This window comes from Dermacentor variabilis, chromosome 2, assembly GCF_050947875.1.
Source record: "Dermacentor variabilis isolate Ectoservices chromosome 2, ASM5094787v1, whole genome shotgun sequence".
Lineage (NCBI taxonomy): Eukaryota > Metazoa > Arthropoda > Arachnida > Ixodida > Ixodidae > Dermacentor > Dermacentor variabilis.
In genome coordinates this window covers 90,946,989-90,964,727 of record NC_134569.1, presented here as the reverse complement: position 1 = coordinate 90,964,727, position 17,739 = coordinate 90,946,989, and the positions used below count along the sequence as shown (strand labels likewise).

Below are 17,739 nucleotides of genomic sequence, written 5' to 3'. Positions count from 1 at the left end.
ACATGTTTATATTCTAAATTGTAGAAGCGGCTTAATAATGCCAGAGTTGCAGGGAAAGCTATTCTAATAAAAATGAATGAAACTAGTCTGGTAATTTTTAGCTCGATTGCCTCATTGATGAAAAAAAAAAAGCGAGCTCTGCTATATTTGTTAACTACTATTTCAGTTGCAATGAAGGCCATATGTGGCATGTTTAACACTGCAGCAAGACCTGCGCTAAAAAGTTCAATGGCTGTTCGGGAAACCAGCGCATGTGCTGTCAGTAAATTATTGTCAAGCACTGACAATTTTTAAAAATGTCAATTTATATTGAACATTTGCATGACAGAAAACTGCAGTTTAGCACATTGTATTCAATTTCCCTATTCAAGAACTTGTACATTTTCCTTTTTCATGCAACTATGTTGCCACATTTTGTGCAGGTGTTTCACTCTTGCACAAAGCATGCAGTAGTGTCGGCAAAAGTATGACCTCTGATATTTTCAATGCAGTGAGTGTCGTTTGTCGTTGCGTGATTTCACTTGGAGAAATTTTCTGTGCAGCTATGTCATCACTTGTCATTAAACAACCATGGCAAACTAACCTTTTAGATTGATTTGATGTTTTCCCTTAATGTTCCTGTAACAATGGGCTAGTCATATTACCCGTTCATGTTGGAAGCAGAAAGAGTGGATAAACGGGATAAACTTTGTAGTTATCACTCGGGCACAGCCAATAAGCAAAGGTATCAAGTTGAACTCTGTATGCAAGACTTTCAAATGTTTTCATTGTTCGGGGCCCTGCAAAAGAAAAGCACCGAACAGGAATTTAGAGATGCTTCTTGTAGCAGTACTGTGCTCTCTGACTTGGTCTGCTATGCCTGCAAGTGGCATAGCAATGCATTTTGCTCACTGCTTGTGGATGCGATTCCTATTTGCAGATTCTGCCAAATTGCCCACTGAATATGAGACAGCTTTGCTATACATACAGTAAACATAATGCGTGGCCTTCTGTGAAAGCATCGAGTTTCAGTTAGGTTTGACTGCATAAATGAAAGATTGTTTTTTCACACTACTATATGGAATGTTTCTTTCACAGTTATGAGGGCTGAACGTTGAGTGTAAATTCACATTGTCCCGACATGTCTCTGCAGGAGGAAATGATGGACTACTTCAACGCCCAGATGCACGCCTGTGGCTTCTCCCAAGCACCAGGCAACCCTGTGCTAGCTTGCCAGATCAACCTGGACAAGAACTTTGCATTTTTAGAGGTAAACACTTCTGAATAACATATTTGACAATCTTCTTTGTGATCTCATCCATGCACTTTGGCTGTGCACGGACAGACCACTGCATGCAGTGGACAGGCTGGGTCATCTGAACTGCTTCACTAAAAGCGGCTAATGATGCTTCTTGCCATATTTATTTGTGCAAGGCCCGCACTCCTACTTTTGAAATATGAAGTCCTTGGGGAAAAGGATTCAATGAGTGCCGCTCGTCACTTAGCAGTTCATTGTGTGACTTGCTTTATGACTACGACATAGACACTGTGGTATTCAGTCGCTCTGCCTTCTAATGGCAGAGCAACTGCACTGGTAAAACTTCGACCAGGGTTGGATCCCTTCCACAAAATGAATTTTTCTTCTACTGCAAAGCTTTTTCTTAGAAACCAGTGTGGGTTTTGTGCTACAGTCGCATGGATAACAATTTTGTCTTTCGTGAACCTTCTTCCACCATGTGGGCTTCGGCAGAAGCGATTTGCCGATTTTACTAATGTTTCGTCAAGTTTTACAGAAAAACAACTTATGTTCGGTAAAAAATTTTACTTGTTGGTTTCCAAACCTTCTGTGGGAAATCTTTTGATGGTGAAAAGATGTTAAAGGGATACCTGCATCAAGCAGCTTAGACAAAAATGCCGCTATGATCTAAAAGCAATTTGTTGCTTGTCAGATTTAGCTGTTGAATGTTTGCTGTTGCTTGCGTGCTGCATATCAAGGTAAATCATTCTTGATAAAGTGTGTATGTATCCCTCACAAGACATGTGCTCAAGGCAAGTTATTAAAGGGGACCTTAAAATGATTTTGACGATCGCGTACAAATATATACTGAGCTGGTCAGGTAGGCCCTTCTTCAATCCGATTTCGGAAGAGACAGGTTTAAGTGCTCTGTGTAAGGTGCATTATTTATTACTGTGGACACTTGTTACAACGGACCGCGGTAATCCTGCAAAAAAGGTTCATGATAGGTTGTGAAAGTGCAAAGCGGCATATACCTTGGGTAAGCCGTAAATGATCGCAAAAATGGTAAAAATATCGAAATGAAAATAAATAACTATAGATAAATAGGTACATCTGGTACAGTCGCCGACCGTTTATTCGGACCTCATGGGGACTGCGGAAATGTCTGAATAAACAGGTGTCCGAAAAAGCAGATTAAGAAAAAAAAATGAAATCCTTTATTTCCACGCACTTATTCGGGCTCGGCAGTAGGCTTGAAGAAATCATGAATGCGCCGTTGCACGCTGTTCCGTTTACGCGCAATCAGATAAGCCTGAATCTCGGAGAGGGTCGTACGGCAGTCACTGCTTGTACACACTCCGCATGCGACGGCAGCTTAGCACATGGTGCGTCATCTTCCGACTCAGAGTCATCGTCCGGCGGTGCAGCAGAAACCTGGCGAATGATCTCGCTGTTGTCGAGTTCTGCGCATGTCAGTACAGCAGTGTCAGCACCTGTCAAACTGTCAAATCAGACGGTGTCCGGAGTCGCAATGCAACCACTGCGCAGGTCTCGGCAAAACATTATCCGCCTCAGTAGGGAGCACATCGGAAGGCGACAAATCCTAGGCCTTCCGGCACCCGCTTGCCGTCATCCCCCAGCGCAGTCTGCACGGGCACTGTCGGCGCCATTAGACACTTCACGCTATGTTTCCGTATGCCGTGTTGGATCACCGGAACCTCGACACAGCGCACAAAGCAATCACCACCATGCCGACACCAGTCGCACAAACGAAAAATGTGGCCTACTCGCAGCATCGTGCGCGAAGAAACAAATCAGCTGCTGGATTGTCTTGACATGGCTTACTAAGCTGAAACCGGAACTGCTGTAGAACCACTCTATCGAACCAGGCAAAAACGATGATGATGAGCGGGGATTTGCAGTAGCGCCACTTCGCGGGGCAGCAGGGAGGCTCCGTTCAAAACAAAAATGACGTTCAGCAAGTCGAACCATGCACCGGGCAGTCGGTGCATGGTGCTCTCGATTGAGTTGGCTCAGGGAGTGTCCGAAAAATCGGACGAGAGGTTGCAAGGTGTCCGAACTTTCGGCAGTTGTTATACATTATGGTCTATGGGGAGAATGGCGGTGCCGCGAAGCAGACCGAATAATCGAGCATGTCCGAATTTTTGGAGTCCGGAAAATCAGTCGGCTACTGTAATCGAATACAACCACGCAGCTTGGCGCCTTCCTGTCTGCGGTTTTCCGGACGCTGGTTGCTGACAAATTGCAGTTTCCTCGTACTAAAACATATGTATTACATCAGCACAGCAACTGGCACAATGTCAGCGAGCTGACCAGCCAGCACTGACATTCGGATCGTCCGGCCGGAGAACGTCACTGCCACCGCCGATCACACAAACATTAGAGTGTTTTAGTTGAGCGTCTTTACGGTACGCTCCGCTCCGAGCTGCCCCGCTAAGCCACAGCGGAAGGGCGGTCGAATTTTACGTTTTAGTTATACGTTCAGCGTAGCGGAGCGGACCTTTCGTAGTTGCAGCGCCCTCTGGCTAAATTCAGGGTAATGAAAGAAAATAAAAACACTTTATGATCACTCTTATACAGTAAAACATATATATGTATATATATAACTTATTTCTCCATGAAGTATCTAGACGTGCGCTTGTAATGCGTTACCGGTCCATTTTATCCAATGCAAAATAAAGCGCCGTCTTGGGGAACGCCACGTGTTAGCCAGCGCGCTTGCTTTCTGCATCCAATCCAATCCGTTCTGACGCCAACGCTAGCCAAAGTGCTGCGCGGCACGCTCCGCTCAGGCAGCTTCTAAGCGGACCGGGTTCCTCGCTCCGCTGTCCCGCTTACGGCTAAGCGGACGGCGCATGCGCATTCGCGCTTCCGCTCCGCTTAACTGCTTAGCGGAGTGTAAACACGCTCAACTAAAACACTCTATTGGCTATAGTTTGTTTCTTGCTCAACGCAGTGGCCAGTAATATAAACTAACTTCTTAAGGGGGGACACGCCTTTCGCAACGCGAAAAATGGCCAAAAAAGTTGATTTTTTTAAAAATCACATTTTCAGTTTCTGTAACACTTTTTCTATCTGTTTCCCAAATATCAACACTCTAAACCACGTATAAGTGCTCCAAAAAATTCATTTTGTCAGCCCAGGTGGCAAAAAAGTCCCGCGGAAATCAAGAAAGAACAGCGCTTTTCAAGCCACAGTATCTCTGGAACGGCGCAACCGAGCGCCGCCATCTTTGTCTCATTGGGAAGCGCATCCCTCCGTCTTCAAATCTGACGCTTCAGTTATCTCCTCCATACAGAAACAAGCGCACAAAAAGCAAATGATTGAATGTCGTGCCGGAGTCTGCAATTGGCCGTGCCCGCCGCATGACTCCAGCACGGTTTGCCATTGGTCTGGCGCTCGCGTCGTCTGCTCGGCTCTTTGCACTTAGCGAATCTAGACGTCTCCACTCGCCGTAATTTCGACATGTCAAAACGGGTGCTACGCAGACATTGCAGTAGCGTGGCCGATACCTACATCTGTGGACGTCTCAGACCCACGGCTAAGCCTTCCGAACATCGGCGACGTATACTTTGCAACCAAGACTTGCGCGCGAAATCCTTGGACATGCGGCTAAGCCTTTCAACACTCGCTGTTTGGAATTCGGGACCAAGCACATAGCGCACACAATCCTCGGACCTGCGGCTAAGCACTTCACGCATAGGGAGTCTCCGACTCGGCAGTCATGCACATCGCGCGCGGACTTCTTGGATCCTCTGCTAAGCATTTTGCACTTTGGCACCTCGGGCCCGCGACTAGGCATTTCACGCATCGGCACCTCAGACTGCACGGCTAAGCACATCGAGCATCTGCTCTTTGTATCTGTGGCTAGGCATTTTGCGCATCAGCACCTTGGACCCGCAACCAAGCATATTGCGCGTTCACTCTATTATTATATTGTCACAATAGCTTGTAACAATATCTATCATACCACCCCTTCCTAAAGAGAACCTCATCATGAGCTCTGTTCACTAGGCCCCTTGGGCTGGCACAGACACCTGGCTGCAGGAGTGATCGAGGCATCATACAGAAGAACAATTCTGGAAAGCACCTAGCAGCTCCATATGTATCACTGGCTCTCTGATCCCAAGTTCTACAGCCATTGTCAAGTAAAGATGACTTGGAAGGCTGCTGATGCTCGGAGCCTTCATTCAGTAACATGGTCAATTCTACCAAAATAAAAAAATGCCTCACTGATTGTACTGAGACTGCTATCAATTAGGCAGGCTGCAGGTACAACACTGGAACTATATTCATGCTCTTTGTAGAACAGCAGCAGCAAAGAATGCCATATAAAAAGAAAAGGGGGGGGAAGCACATCTGACCAGAGGCCACATGTACAAGAAGCCCCACATCACAAAACACCCTAAAGACTACAAATTTGGTGCCTTTTAGAGAACTGAAGAAAATTTGAAACTCTTGAGAGCCGTTTCCTCAAAACTTCCCTTTTTTTTTTTTTTTTTTTTTTTGTCTTTCTGCTTAGTTTCTGCGGCTAATTTCTTTGTTACCATTCAACATATTTTTAGTCCCTTTTTTTTTTCTTTTTGTCGTGTTCCTTGGGCTACAGTGCAGGTCGTGACATTCTCACTTTCTTATCTTGACTCTTTGCAAGTTTACGACATGGCTATTCGTCTACCCCGACAGTGTGCTTGATGCGAAGGTTACATAAAAATGACACTCCATAAAATTTGTATTGCGAGAAGAAAATGCAAGAATGTCACTACCTTCAGCACGCATTTAGCTATGCAGGGAATTGCGAAATAGTGCGGTACAGTTTACGCTCCTTACAATGGACCCGCGTGCAACACTTTCGGATACAACAGACCATAGTTCAGTCTTCGTTTATTTTACCTATTTTTTAATGCAACAAAGTTCACTTTGAAAGGATGGCGCCACAACGAACTATTGGCTACAGCAGACAAAATTAGCGGCAATTTTTGTCAAAGTAGGGCATATAAGATGGACTTTTGCCGTGTCGACATGTGTATAACTATTTGCAGTGCTCTTCATTTTAATGCCATTTTGAAGGTGCCTGCAAGTTTTGCACCTATCTATCTATGAGCCTCACTGGTGCAGAGCTTGGCCAAAAAGTGAGGCACGTGATAGCTTTCAAAATGCGGGCTCTAAGATGGGTCGCTTTCTGCCAGCCACCCCTGCTTTGTAATATGGAATGTGCCTTGCACTCTTGCTGTAGGTGCGCTCAGAAACAGCACCCCGTGTCGTGATTTTACTGCTTCGGCCGCCGGTCACTTGTACTAATCTTTTTTCGCTGGGACTGTACATTGCATGTACGCCCACAGCCATACGGCGAACTCCCATGGTGGTTGTCGTCTCTTTTCACTTTATGTAGCGCAAGCCAACAACAATTGCCTGAAGTTCGTCTTGAAAGTACGCTCCATGTAGCCCAGGCTTTATGAGAAAAACTGCGTAGGAAGGAGATGCGGGAACACGCTAAATTCAGATCAACCGGAAGTCGACAGCACATTGCGACAGCCACACGCGTAAATGTTGGGGGAAAACACCGTGGCTTGAGAGGAGGGCAATGTGTAACCACTCTTACCTGATTCATATGGCGTGCTGACACTGAATTCTTGTGAGAAAGCATTTCTTGATAGATACCCAGTGTCAAAGTGAAAGACAAAACCATTTCAGAGACTCTTTAACCCTTTGAGGGTCAATGACGTAAATATACGGTGCCGCGAACAACTCCAAAATGGTCGATGCCGTATATTTACGGCGCCGTCTGTACGTTTAAAAAGCGTACCTATTTCCTAACTCTTTCTTTTCTGTCATGTGCTGCCACTATGTGGGAATACAGAGAATTTTTTTCGTGCACTTCCCCCTCGGTTTTCGTTGCATGTTTTGTTTTAGTGCTAGCTTGCTCCCGCACGTCTGTATACTACCGCTCGCGCATTGGTGTGTGCGCGGGCAGGCGGCGGTTTGAGTTTTTTTGCCACGAGCGGCTTCAGCTTCTTGCGCTTGCAAAACTGATGGCTATCTCGTTACCAATTGCTCAAAGGGCGACCACTTGTTTCTCGCTCGTTTAGTGCACATAGGAAGAAGTCCACCGCGCATGCGTTTCCGTTTCTTTTGTTTATTTCTTTTTCTTTTTTTGGAGACTCGCGAAAACTAATTTCCCTAGCTGGTTGGCGATAAGATGAAGATTAGCGGACGTTTGTCACACAGTTTGCTTCTTTGACGGGCGCACAACCAAGCAGTTTTCTTGGGTGTGCGCACCTACGCAATTCGAATACGCTATGGACATACATATTAGTGTAAGAGCAGGAACATTTAAGGCTTGCGTAATATTCTCGTGTGCGGATTTTCAAAGCCTTCAACTATGTGCATAGAAATGCATCAAATTTTAAATTCTGATAAGTTTATTTCCTTTTTTATTGTTGTTATTCATGAATGAAGAGTACATGTATACCAACGCAAAATATTTTGTTCTCACTTTATGGTCAGCCTAGAAAAATTGCGGTAAATTTTTTCGAAATAAGTCCCGAAGAAGAATCAATCTGCAATAAAAAAAAATCGACTCTGGGCGGTCGCATATGGCGACAAAAATCGACCCTCGAAGGGTTAAGAAATGCTTGCTAACCCCATGTACCCCCCCTCCCTAGTGTCGTGCCTGCAGGATTTTTATGAATTTTGAAGTTAGCACTTTGACAGGCAGGCATAATGCATTTAGAGATGCCTGCCTGCCCTGTTCTTATGAGAGCACTGTGTGCATCAACAATGATCTTTTCATTTCTTGTGAGCTTGTGTGCTTGTAGTGACAAGCGTGAGTGCTCTGAGAGGATGATAAAAAGGTAGATGTTTCTGTGATTACTGAATAAATTCTTAAGACTGTGCCATAATATTTGTTATGTGCACACTGTCATGCACATCATTCACTGTGCCTTACGATGCGCATTTGCAGGTGTTGCATGAGATCGCCAACCTAACATTTTTCTTTTTCTGTTTCACCCCCATCCAGTTTCGATCAATTGATGAGACAACCCAGGCTATGGCATTCGATGGCATCAACTTCAAGGGCCAGAGCTTGAAGATCAGGCGGCCTCATGATTACCAACCAATGCCAGGCATGTCTGAGACTCCCTCGGTGGCCGTCCCAGGTAAGTCCTGTTTCCTCCAAGCCCTCATTATCTATTTTTTCATTCAACACCCTCTCCCCTTTTTTTTTTCTTTTCGTAAAGGTAGTAGCCTTTTTAAAACCATTATGAGAGAGAAACACCAGGTTTCTCTCCATTCTGAAGTCAAACCTTTTGAGTTGCTCTCCTGCCATCTGAAGAGCTAGTAACAAAGACTGGGATCAGTGTATTACTCTGTTCATTCACTTTCAGATTTATATTTGCTTTCTGTGCCCAAATAAGCCTAAGTTCTATGCAAGGAACATAGGAAGTTCTATTAACTGTGGAACATTGTTCTTAGTGCACAGTTTTTGGCCCAGGACATCGCTGTCTTGTTATGTGCAATGTTTGAAAAGGAACAACTCACCTAAAGTATATTACTTTTGCAACTTGCATTTGAGAGGGTCACTGGAAGAAACATCCTTTGTCTGAAAGCTCCTCAATTCTAGTTAAGCAAAAGAAGCTAAACGCTGTTTACTATATAACAGTACAACTGGCGGCAAATTTCAAAGTACATACACTGGAACCTCGTTGATACAATCCCATTTTGTACTATTTCCTGACATCAACATCACATTTGAAAACACAAGATGACCTAATATAGTTACACTTCTTTTTTGCTGGTTAATATGTTCGCTCAGAACGTAACCTTTTGGCACCAACATCCATAACATCGCTAAATTGTGGTCGTATATGTTTTCCCACTGCTAGATCGCATGTGAACAGTAACAGTGCGAGGCACACGGAATCGAAAGGAGTAGGCAACTACTACGGCAGCTTCCCTGCAGTCCTTGCACGCCCTTGCCACACCTGTGTGCATTCTATTTATTTATTTATTATTTATTTATTTATTCAAAATACCCCCAAAGGCCCTCATTACGAGGGTATTACATGGGGGGGGGGGGGGGCAATGACAAGCACTGTTCATTAGTTAGTGCATACTAAAAACAAGAGAGTGTAACAGAAGTAATAATACAGTGAAACATAGGTAATATACAAGATAATTAGGTCACAATTATTACAGAGAAAACATTAGTACATATTAGGAGAACATAAGGCAACTGCAATGAAAAACACCAACAAACATCGAAAACACTGTAAAAGTATGAAAAAAGAATAATAATACGATGAGTCGACAAGTTGTGAGCGAATTAAATGTTGAAACTTAGTCAAGTCTGGTTCCGTGGCAATGACTGATGGTAAGGCGTTCCATTCAGTTATTGTGCGAGGTAAGAACGAATATGCATAATGGGATGACATAACGTTTGACTTTGTATGGATGGTCACGGCGTGGAAAAATAACTGTTGGTGACTGAAAGAAATCATAGTGAAGTGATGGATGGTGATAAAGCTTATGGAAAAGTGTTAAGCGAGAAATTTTACGGCGAAATGCTAAGTTGTCCAAGTCAGCTTTATTCTTTAACGAGGTGACGCTGGTGTAACGTGAATAATCTGAAAATATAAATCGCGCAGCACGGTTCTGCAAGGCTTCGATGTTACTGATGATATAAGTTTGTTCGGGATCCCAGATGGCAGACGCTTATTCTAGTTTAGGACGGATTAATGTTGTGTATGCTAGTTTTTTAACATGCATTGGGGCTTCTCTTAAGTTATGTTTAATAAGTCCGAGAGTACGATTTGAAGAGGCAAGGGTAAGATTAATATGATTATTCCATGATAAGTTTGACAGAAGATTGATGCCAAGGTACTTGTAAGTAGTTGCGAGTTCCACAGGGTTGTTATCAAGGGAATAGGTGGTTAGAATTCGTAGCCTATTGGTGAAAGACATGAGTTTAGTTTTGGAAATATTTAATGGCATTAACCAATTAGAACACCATGTACTTATTGCGTCCAGGTCAGTTTGTAGTAAGTGGCTATCAGTGTTACTTGTTACGCATCGGTAAACTACACAATCGTCTGCAAATAGTCTGATTTTAGATGAGACGCTACTGGGTAAATCATTAATATAAATTAGAAAGAGTAAAGGTCCAAGTACGCTGCCTTGTGGAACTCCAGACGTAACATCAGAATAACATGAGTTGGAATTGTTAACTGATGTAAACTGAAATCTAGATGAGAGAAAATCGGTGATCCATGCAATTATAGTAGGGTGAATGTTAAGCTGTGAAAGTTTAAGTAACAACCTGTGGTGTGGAACACGGTCAAATGCCTTAGAAAAATCTAGAAATATTGCGTCAACTTGGAACCCGGCGTCTATTAGTGCGTGTATGTCGTTAATAAATCCGGCAAGTTGTGTGTCGCATGAGTAGCCTTTGCGAAAACCGTGCTGATGCTTAAAAATAATGTTATGGTCTTCAAGGAAGTTGACTGTGTATGATATGTTCGAGTAATTTACAAATAGTGCTGGTTAAGAAGATGGGACGATAATTAAGGGGAGAAGCACGATCACCCGATTTAAAAATGGGTATTATTTTAGCAATGCGCCACTCATTAGGAATACCACCAGTTGATAGTGACTGGGAAAATAGAGCTGTTAACATGGAACAAATACTATGCGATGTATTCTTTAAAATTTTATTGTTGAAACCTAGATGGTCGGCACTAGATGACGTCTTAAGATTGGTTAGTAGAGATAAAACACCAGCCTCACTGATGTTTACCTCATGCATTGTGATTCCCACTAATTTCTTTAAAGTTGGCAATGAGTTAACGTTTTCATGGGTGAAAATGGTTACAAACGTATCATTAAGAAGTTGAGCACAATCTGAATCGGGGATGGGAACACCAAAAGAATCTGTAAGAATGATGTCAGTGCGAATTGCAGGGTTCACCACACGCCAAAAGTGACAAGTATTATTTTTTAGCATGGATGGTAAATCATGAGAAACAAGGTTATTGCGAGTGGATTTTAGCAATGCCTTATAAGCCTTTTCATACGCTTTGTGTTTATCATGGGCACTGGCTAGACCAGTCAGCTTAGCCTGCCTATAAAGTCTTTTCTTTTTGTTATTAAGCCGCCGAAGCTTGTTTGTAAACCATGGACAACTGCTTTTGTAGGAAATGGATAACACAGGAATGTAGGTGTCAATGAGTGAACTGAGGGTGGCCTTAAAGAGGACCCAGTTCTGTTCAATGGAACGTGAATGAAAATCATGCAGAAATTGACCTGAAAATGTTAATTCATTGTTAATTGCGTCGAAATTGGCTTTACCGTAACACCTAATTTTCTTTTTGGTAATTATTTTTTTGCTCATGCAAAAGTTAATGCATCCAGTTATGACATCATGGTCAGCGATGCCTGCTTCATTTGGGCGACAGCCCAATTGTGCCGCTGTGAAGTGAGTGTCATATTTTGCTCTGGCAGCATCATATTCCAGCAGGTTTCCCATGCAATAGGAAAACAACACAGTGTGTCTCGGTTTGCTAGAAGCCCAACCAGCTCCACGCTCGTGGTCGTGTGTCTCTTGCCGCGAGAGCAATCTAATGCATTGGGCACCTCAAAACTCGTCAGAATGACCCACACGAAGGAACTGCTGACACAGGCCGAATTCCAGCAGCGCAAGCGTAAGCTTGGGGAAGCCGCGAAATCAACAATGTGCATCTCGGGCCACTCGGGCCCCATCCGCTCAGCGCGTGTTGGCATCTCGTTTCGTGCTGCTACGATTTGCACAACACTTCCCCTTACGTTGATGTCAGCTGCTATAGAGAATGGCACATTTTTAGTGACTTCGGATGGTCCATTTTCCTTGTTAATTTAGTTTCCTTCTCACATTTTTTTACAAAACGTATTAACGAGGTTCTACTGTATATACACCACCACTGCTTTGTCCCAGCCAGTTCCCTATTAGATCTGCTTCATGGGATATGGGTTAAAGGTATTACAGGTTTCTTTCGCCATGAAACATAATATTTGTCAAATGTTGCAAAATCACTGCATGTGATAGGTCCTGTCGTCAGACGGCATAGTGGGGCCCCTGCATAGTCAAAACTCAATGCAAAGAGGTTCTACTTTGAGCGAAACACTTTGTAAAGTGGAAAATTTTGCTTAAGTGGGACTCTATTCAGCAGTCTAAAGAACTCTGAATATTCCTAGCACACTGCTGGTGGCTGCAACCTTGTTAGTAATCATATTGCAAATAAAGTCTTTGAGGAAACTTTGGTGATAATTTCGCCATAGAGCATGCCATTCGGTATTTTGTATGCTATGAACTTGATGCATGATAGCACACAGGTAACCTACGGGAGAAAGTCAAGTCAGCATGTGCCACGTTAGTTGCTCATATTCACTATCAGATAGCACAATACGATCACTAACAGCTAATGCTGTACTTCTGTCTCTCAGTTGCTTACAAAGCCATAATAAAAGCTGGTACTTGTGCGTGCTCTAGTAGTGTATGCAAGGTTGTTGTGGCTGCCGATGGAAAGAAGACTCAACACAGACTCAACTTTCTTTTCACCAAAGTCCCAGAGATTGAGAGATGCAGTGCTGCTCACTAAGCTTCGGAGTGCCAAGCATAGGGGCCCTGCTAACAAGTTCTGGCGACAGATAATATCACTTTGAAGCATTGACAAATGCTGTAATTTGAGCAGTCTTGGATAGACATTACTGGGTTATCAAAAAATGTGCACTCTTTACAGACAATGTGACTATTTCTGTTGAGCATATTAATGCCGGGTCATGTCGATAGAATTTCTTTAGTGTTGTAGCAGGTAGATTGCACCGTATGTTTTCATATTGCTAGGGTAGTGTGTCTGTGTTAAGTGAAACACATTGTCTAGACGTTCATATCATGCTAAGAGCTCATTTGTGACAATTCCTTGATGCATTTGAGTGCTTTATACATGCTCCAATGCCAGCAATAGAAATTGAAAGTAGTAGTGTTTTGTATTTTTGTTTTTCCTGGTCTAATTAATGTTAATAGCCAATGAACAAAATTTTAGGATGTTGATGGTTGAAACAGTCGAACTTTGGTATTACGAACATATTATAGATCATATATAGAAGTAAATCTACAATTTGGTTGGCCTTGATTATTTTATAGAATATTTTATGCTGTAATGGAACCATAATGTAAAATCTAAAGTGAACACAGTAGAACCTCGTTGATACAATCCCGTTTCATACAATTTTTCAGCACTAACATACTTCACTATCTAGAACAGGAAGTATGACCCAATAATGTTACGCTTTTGTTTTGGGAGGCTAATGCGTTCCCAGAAAACACAATCATTCAGCATGAACCTTTAATATATTGCCAAACTGGGATTGTGTGGCATGTTTTCTGGCCGCTGGACCGCATGTAAACAAGAAAAGGTTCACCTGCAACCGCAGCTTCCCTGCATTACTCACCCACCCTTGTCACCACATGAATATGCCACCATGCACTCCATTTCGTATTCCGGTAGCAGGTAATCTCCACGCAAGTTGTTGCATGTTGCCATTCACAGCTACCTCTGCCACCTGATTGTGGTAAGCATCTCGCTCTGGCGGCATCGTATTACAATTTGATTTCGTTTTAGTTTGAAATCGCTGTTTTAAAATGACAGTACAAATCATGGCTCACTCAAGCCCCACCAACTAGATCCGCCCCACAATTGGCTATGGTGTTGGGCTGCTGAGCACGAGGTCGCAGGATCGAATCCCGGCCATGGCGGCCGCATTTCGATGGGGGCGAAATGCGAAAACACCAGTGTACTTAGATTTAGGTGCATGTTAAAGAACCTCAGGTGGTCGAAATTTCCGGAGTCCTCCACTACAGCGTGCCTCATAATCAGAAAGTGGTTTTGGCACGTAAAAGCCCATAATTTTTTTTAAAAATGATCCGCCCCACAATGTGTTTAGAAAAAACAATGCGCCTCTCGACTGGGGCCCCACAAGATCCCTTTGTGTTGCCGTCTCCAAATCACTCAACACTTCACCCTACATAGATAGCAATTACAATCACAATGCTGCCGTATTTTTTTTAGCGACTTCCGGTCGTACGTTTTCTCAGTAATACATTTCTTTTCTGCATATTTTCTTTTTACAAAAGATATGTGCGAGGTTCTACTGTACCTGTTCACTTGCAACTCAAAATATATATCCTAACGGCAAAAATGTCACATACCCAGCAAGAACTACTTGAAGCAGCTCATTCTGAATGTGCATGCGCAGTCAGGACAACGATGTGGCTGGGCCAGAGCCAACAAGCAATGTGCTTATTCCATGTGATCATTCTGACATCTTGGTATTGCACATTAACGACTGCATAGCATGTTTGTAATTTACCATTGTACATATGCAGTGAATTGGTGCAACAATGCACTGCCGAGCCATCAAAATTGTTGGGAAACCCTTTTCCTGGCTATTGGGAAGCATCGCACTTGTTTCTCTGCATAGACCTGATTGCTTTCTTTGTAGCAGCATCAGCGTGTGCACTTACAGTGAATATCAGATATAATGAAAGTATTACCATGTAGTATGTGTCTCCGTTGTACCAAGGTTCGGCTGTACTAGTATTCAGTGAGATATATGACTACATTTTTAAAACGTAGCTGAAGTTTGTGAAGCAGACTAGTGTTCTGTGATGTTTGCAATTTTTTTTTTCTTATTGGTAATTTGTCTTTAATCCATTGTAAAATTGGAATCTTCCTTTTTCTCCTTTTTTTTTTCCGCACAGTTTTAGGTAAAAAGGGGGCATTAGAAGCCTTCAGGTCCGAGCCCCGCATCAGTGGAGTCTCTGGACAAACGCAGTTTCTCTTTCTCTCCCTCTTTCTTCATTTTTTTTTATTTTTCCCTGCACCGTTCTTACAGCCATTGGAAAGTGTACGTCTTATCTTGCCATACGAGAGAGTGCATCTGGCAAGTTTCAAGCAGCATCTTGGAACATTAAATTTTATCTCGGCAGGAACACCAGATGGGTGGGCCATTCAATGTGAACAGCCAGTGGTGTGCCCAGAAAACTGATCGGCCCTGTATAGAATGTAACTTTTCATGTCAGCGCGTGGTGTGACCTTTTTCTACCACAAATTTTTTAAAAACCTGTCAATAATCCATGTAGGAGGCCAGAATGTCGGCATTATGTTAGTTCATTGCTCTTAATTTTTCATTGCTAGCAGCTGTAGGCTTGTAAGGTGCCCCTGCACTGTTCGGCTCAGCACGCCAAGCTTAAACTTGTTTCTGTGTTATGTTGCTTTACCTTCTTTCAGTTTCTTTCCACCGTGCTCCTTTCTTGTGCCTTTCGTCCTTTCCATTCCTCCCCAGGAACTCTCTGGTGGGTTAGGGAGGGAGACAACTGGATTTGGGTTCTCTTTCAGGTGTTATTTCAACGGTAGTGCAAGACTCTCCTCATAAAATATTCATTGGGGGATTGCCGAACTATCTAAACGAAGACCAGGTATGGTTGCCATCAGTTTTTGTTTTTCTCTCTCTCTCTATCCTTGCGTTTCAAGTTGTTTCACTTTTCTGTAAATTAAGTCGGAAAGCATTAATTATTGTAACATTAACTGCGTGCTCATGGCTGTTGCCGTTTTGTTGCTGCAGATTTGTATGCGTGCACAAGATGGTGTGCGCATTTTTTGCCACCTTTAAGTTACTTTCACTGTGGGCATGCAAAAATTGTGCCAAAAGAAATTGTTACCTAGTGCGTGGGAATTTATACAGCAGCTTGTCACCCTTCCTTATTTCGAAATACCTTTTGACTTATCACTTTTGTATAGAAGTCTCGTCTATTCTCAAGGTGGCAAGGAAGAAACATGCTTGCACACTAGGTGTTATTTCATATGATGGGTCTTTCACATGCTAAATGTTTGCAGTGGCTGGACTTTCTTATCTGACAGAGGTAGCTCACAATGTCGTTCATGTCCTAGCATTGTTATTTTGCTTATTTAATGGTGACCTCCTGTTTTTGTCGTGTTTTGGGTTAGAAACATGATGTCCTTGCTTTCTTGTTGTGTGATGTAATTTTGCATTTTGTGCAAGGCTTTTAAGTGGGCATCAGGCTTCTTTGCCATTCTTATTATATAAAGACTGGATTTTGATGTAATGCTGAAATGTAAGTATGCAAGATTTGATCCATGTGGGCCTGTTTGTTGGTGATGGCTTGGTTACCAGTGGTTAGTAATGAAACTGCGTTACGTATGTGATGCATAGGCTTACACTATGGGCACAAGGTGCTTGCGTGCATGTATTGCTTGCTCTGTAGGCAGGGACATCGGTGTAATTGAATGCTTAAAAGATTTGCAGCGATGCGCAAAGCGCTCTCCTGCTTCGAGTGCTAATTCTCTAAGGGAAGCAGGCAAAAGGTGCTAGTAAACACACTGTCGTGTAGTGCGGGAAGTTTAGCATTGGTATTGATTTAGAATTTCAGTTTTACCACAGTCATTGAGACAGTTTTTTGCGCTGTTTGTCTACATGTAGGCCGGCATGGCAAGCAGCCAGCTAAAGTGTTACATACTACAGAAGCTCTTCGAACAACTTCTTTCAAAAAGACTTTGCTCTTTTTTATATCTTTAGGTCTCGCCATATGCACACGATTTTTCTGCTAGTCTTTGTGCAACCTGTGCTTGTGATATAGCGTGCAATTCGCTGGCATGCTGCCCCAAGGGTCTCTTGTCATGCTAAATGTGGCAAATCCTAATGGAACTGTCATGATTTTTACAGAGGCTCTTCTTCCAAGAGATAGTTGCCAGCTGATACTAAATTGCATTTGTCATGATCTGGCTATATTCGTTTAAGTGAGGGCAAACCTTAAGCATTGAGGGACTTTGCCAACCATGTAAACCTAAATCTTTCCACTGGTGGCTCTCTGGGCACAATCGTATTGCCCATGGGACTTTTGTGAGGATATGTGAGCATGCACTCATAATCACTGGAAGAGCAGCTGCATGTGCACTTGGCACTTTCATGCAAACTTCCAGAGAAGACATGGAAGGATGTGTGCCGGACCAGTAGCAAGATATCATGTTCTCACAGTGGTGGCCTTGAGTGCACTCATTGTGTGATTTAATGTCTCTTGCATTGCCAGCCAGATCACTGAAAAGTTTGAGAATCTGATTGGTAAACAGAGATATTGTATTGATATGTTTCCAAGGTAAAAGCCCTATGATTTCAAATGTGGGAGTTGGCTGTTGCAATACCTGTGCATGTATACTTGTATGTGTGTGTGTGTGTGTGTGTGTGTAGCCAAGCGCCTTAGTTAATAGTGCTAGTTCTCTTGATTGGAAAAACCTGTACTCATTCACCTCCTTCTTTTTTTCTCTTTTTTTCCTCCCCCATTCTTTTTTTGGATTTCGTAGCAAAGGTTGGGAGGGTGATTACCTCTTCGTAGTTGCTAAACCAAATCTCGAGTCGCACACAACTTCCCCCCCGCCACTAATTGTGAGGCCCCT

General features: G+C 43.0%; 1 protein-coding gene across 1 annotated transcript in view; it reads left to right on the top strand.

The window, feature by feature from the left end:
- Positions 1–17,739, top strand: part of U2af50 (U2 small nuclear riboprotein auxiliary factor 50) — a 59,018-nt gene that overhangs the window by 30,368 nt on the left and 10,911 nt on the right. The window contains exons 5-7 of the mRNA XM_075681271.1: positions 1,133–1,249; positions 8,256–8,394; positions 15,667–15,746. Of these exons, the coding sequence (XP_075537386.1) occupies positions 1,133–1,249; positions 8,256–8,394; positions 15,667–15,746 (336 nt within the window). The remainder of the gene's footprint in view (positions 1–1,132; positions 1,250–8,255; positions 8,395–15,666; positions 15,747–17,739) is intronic.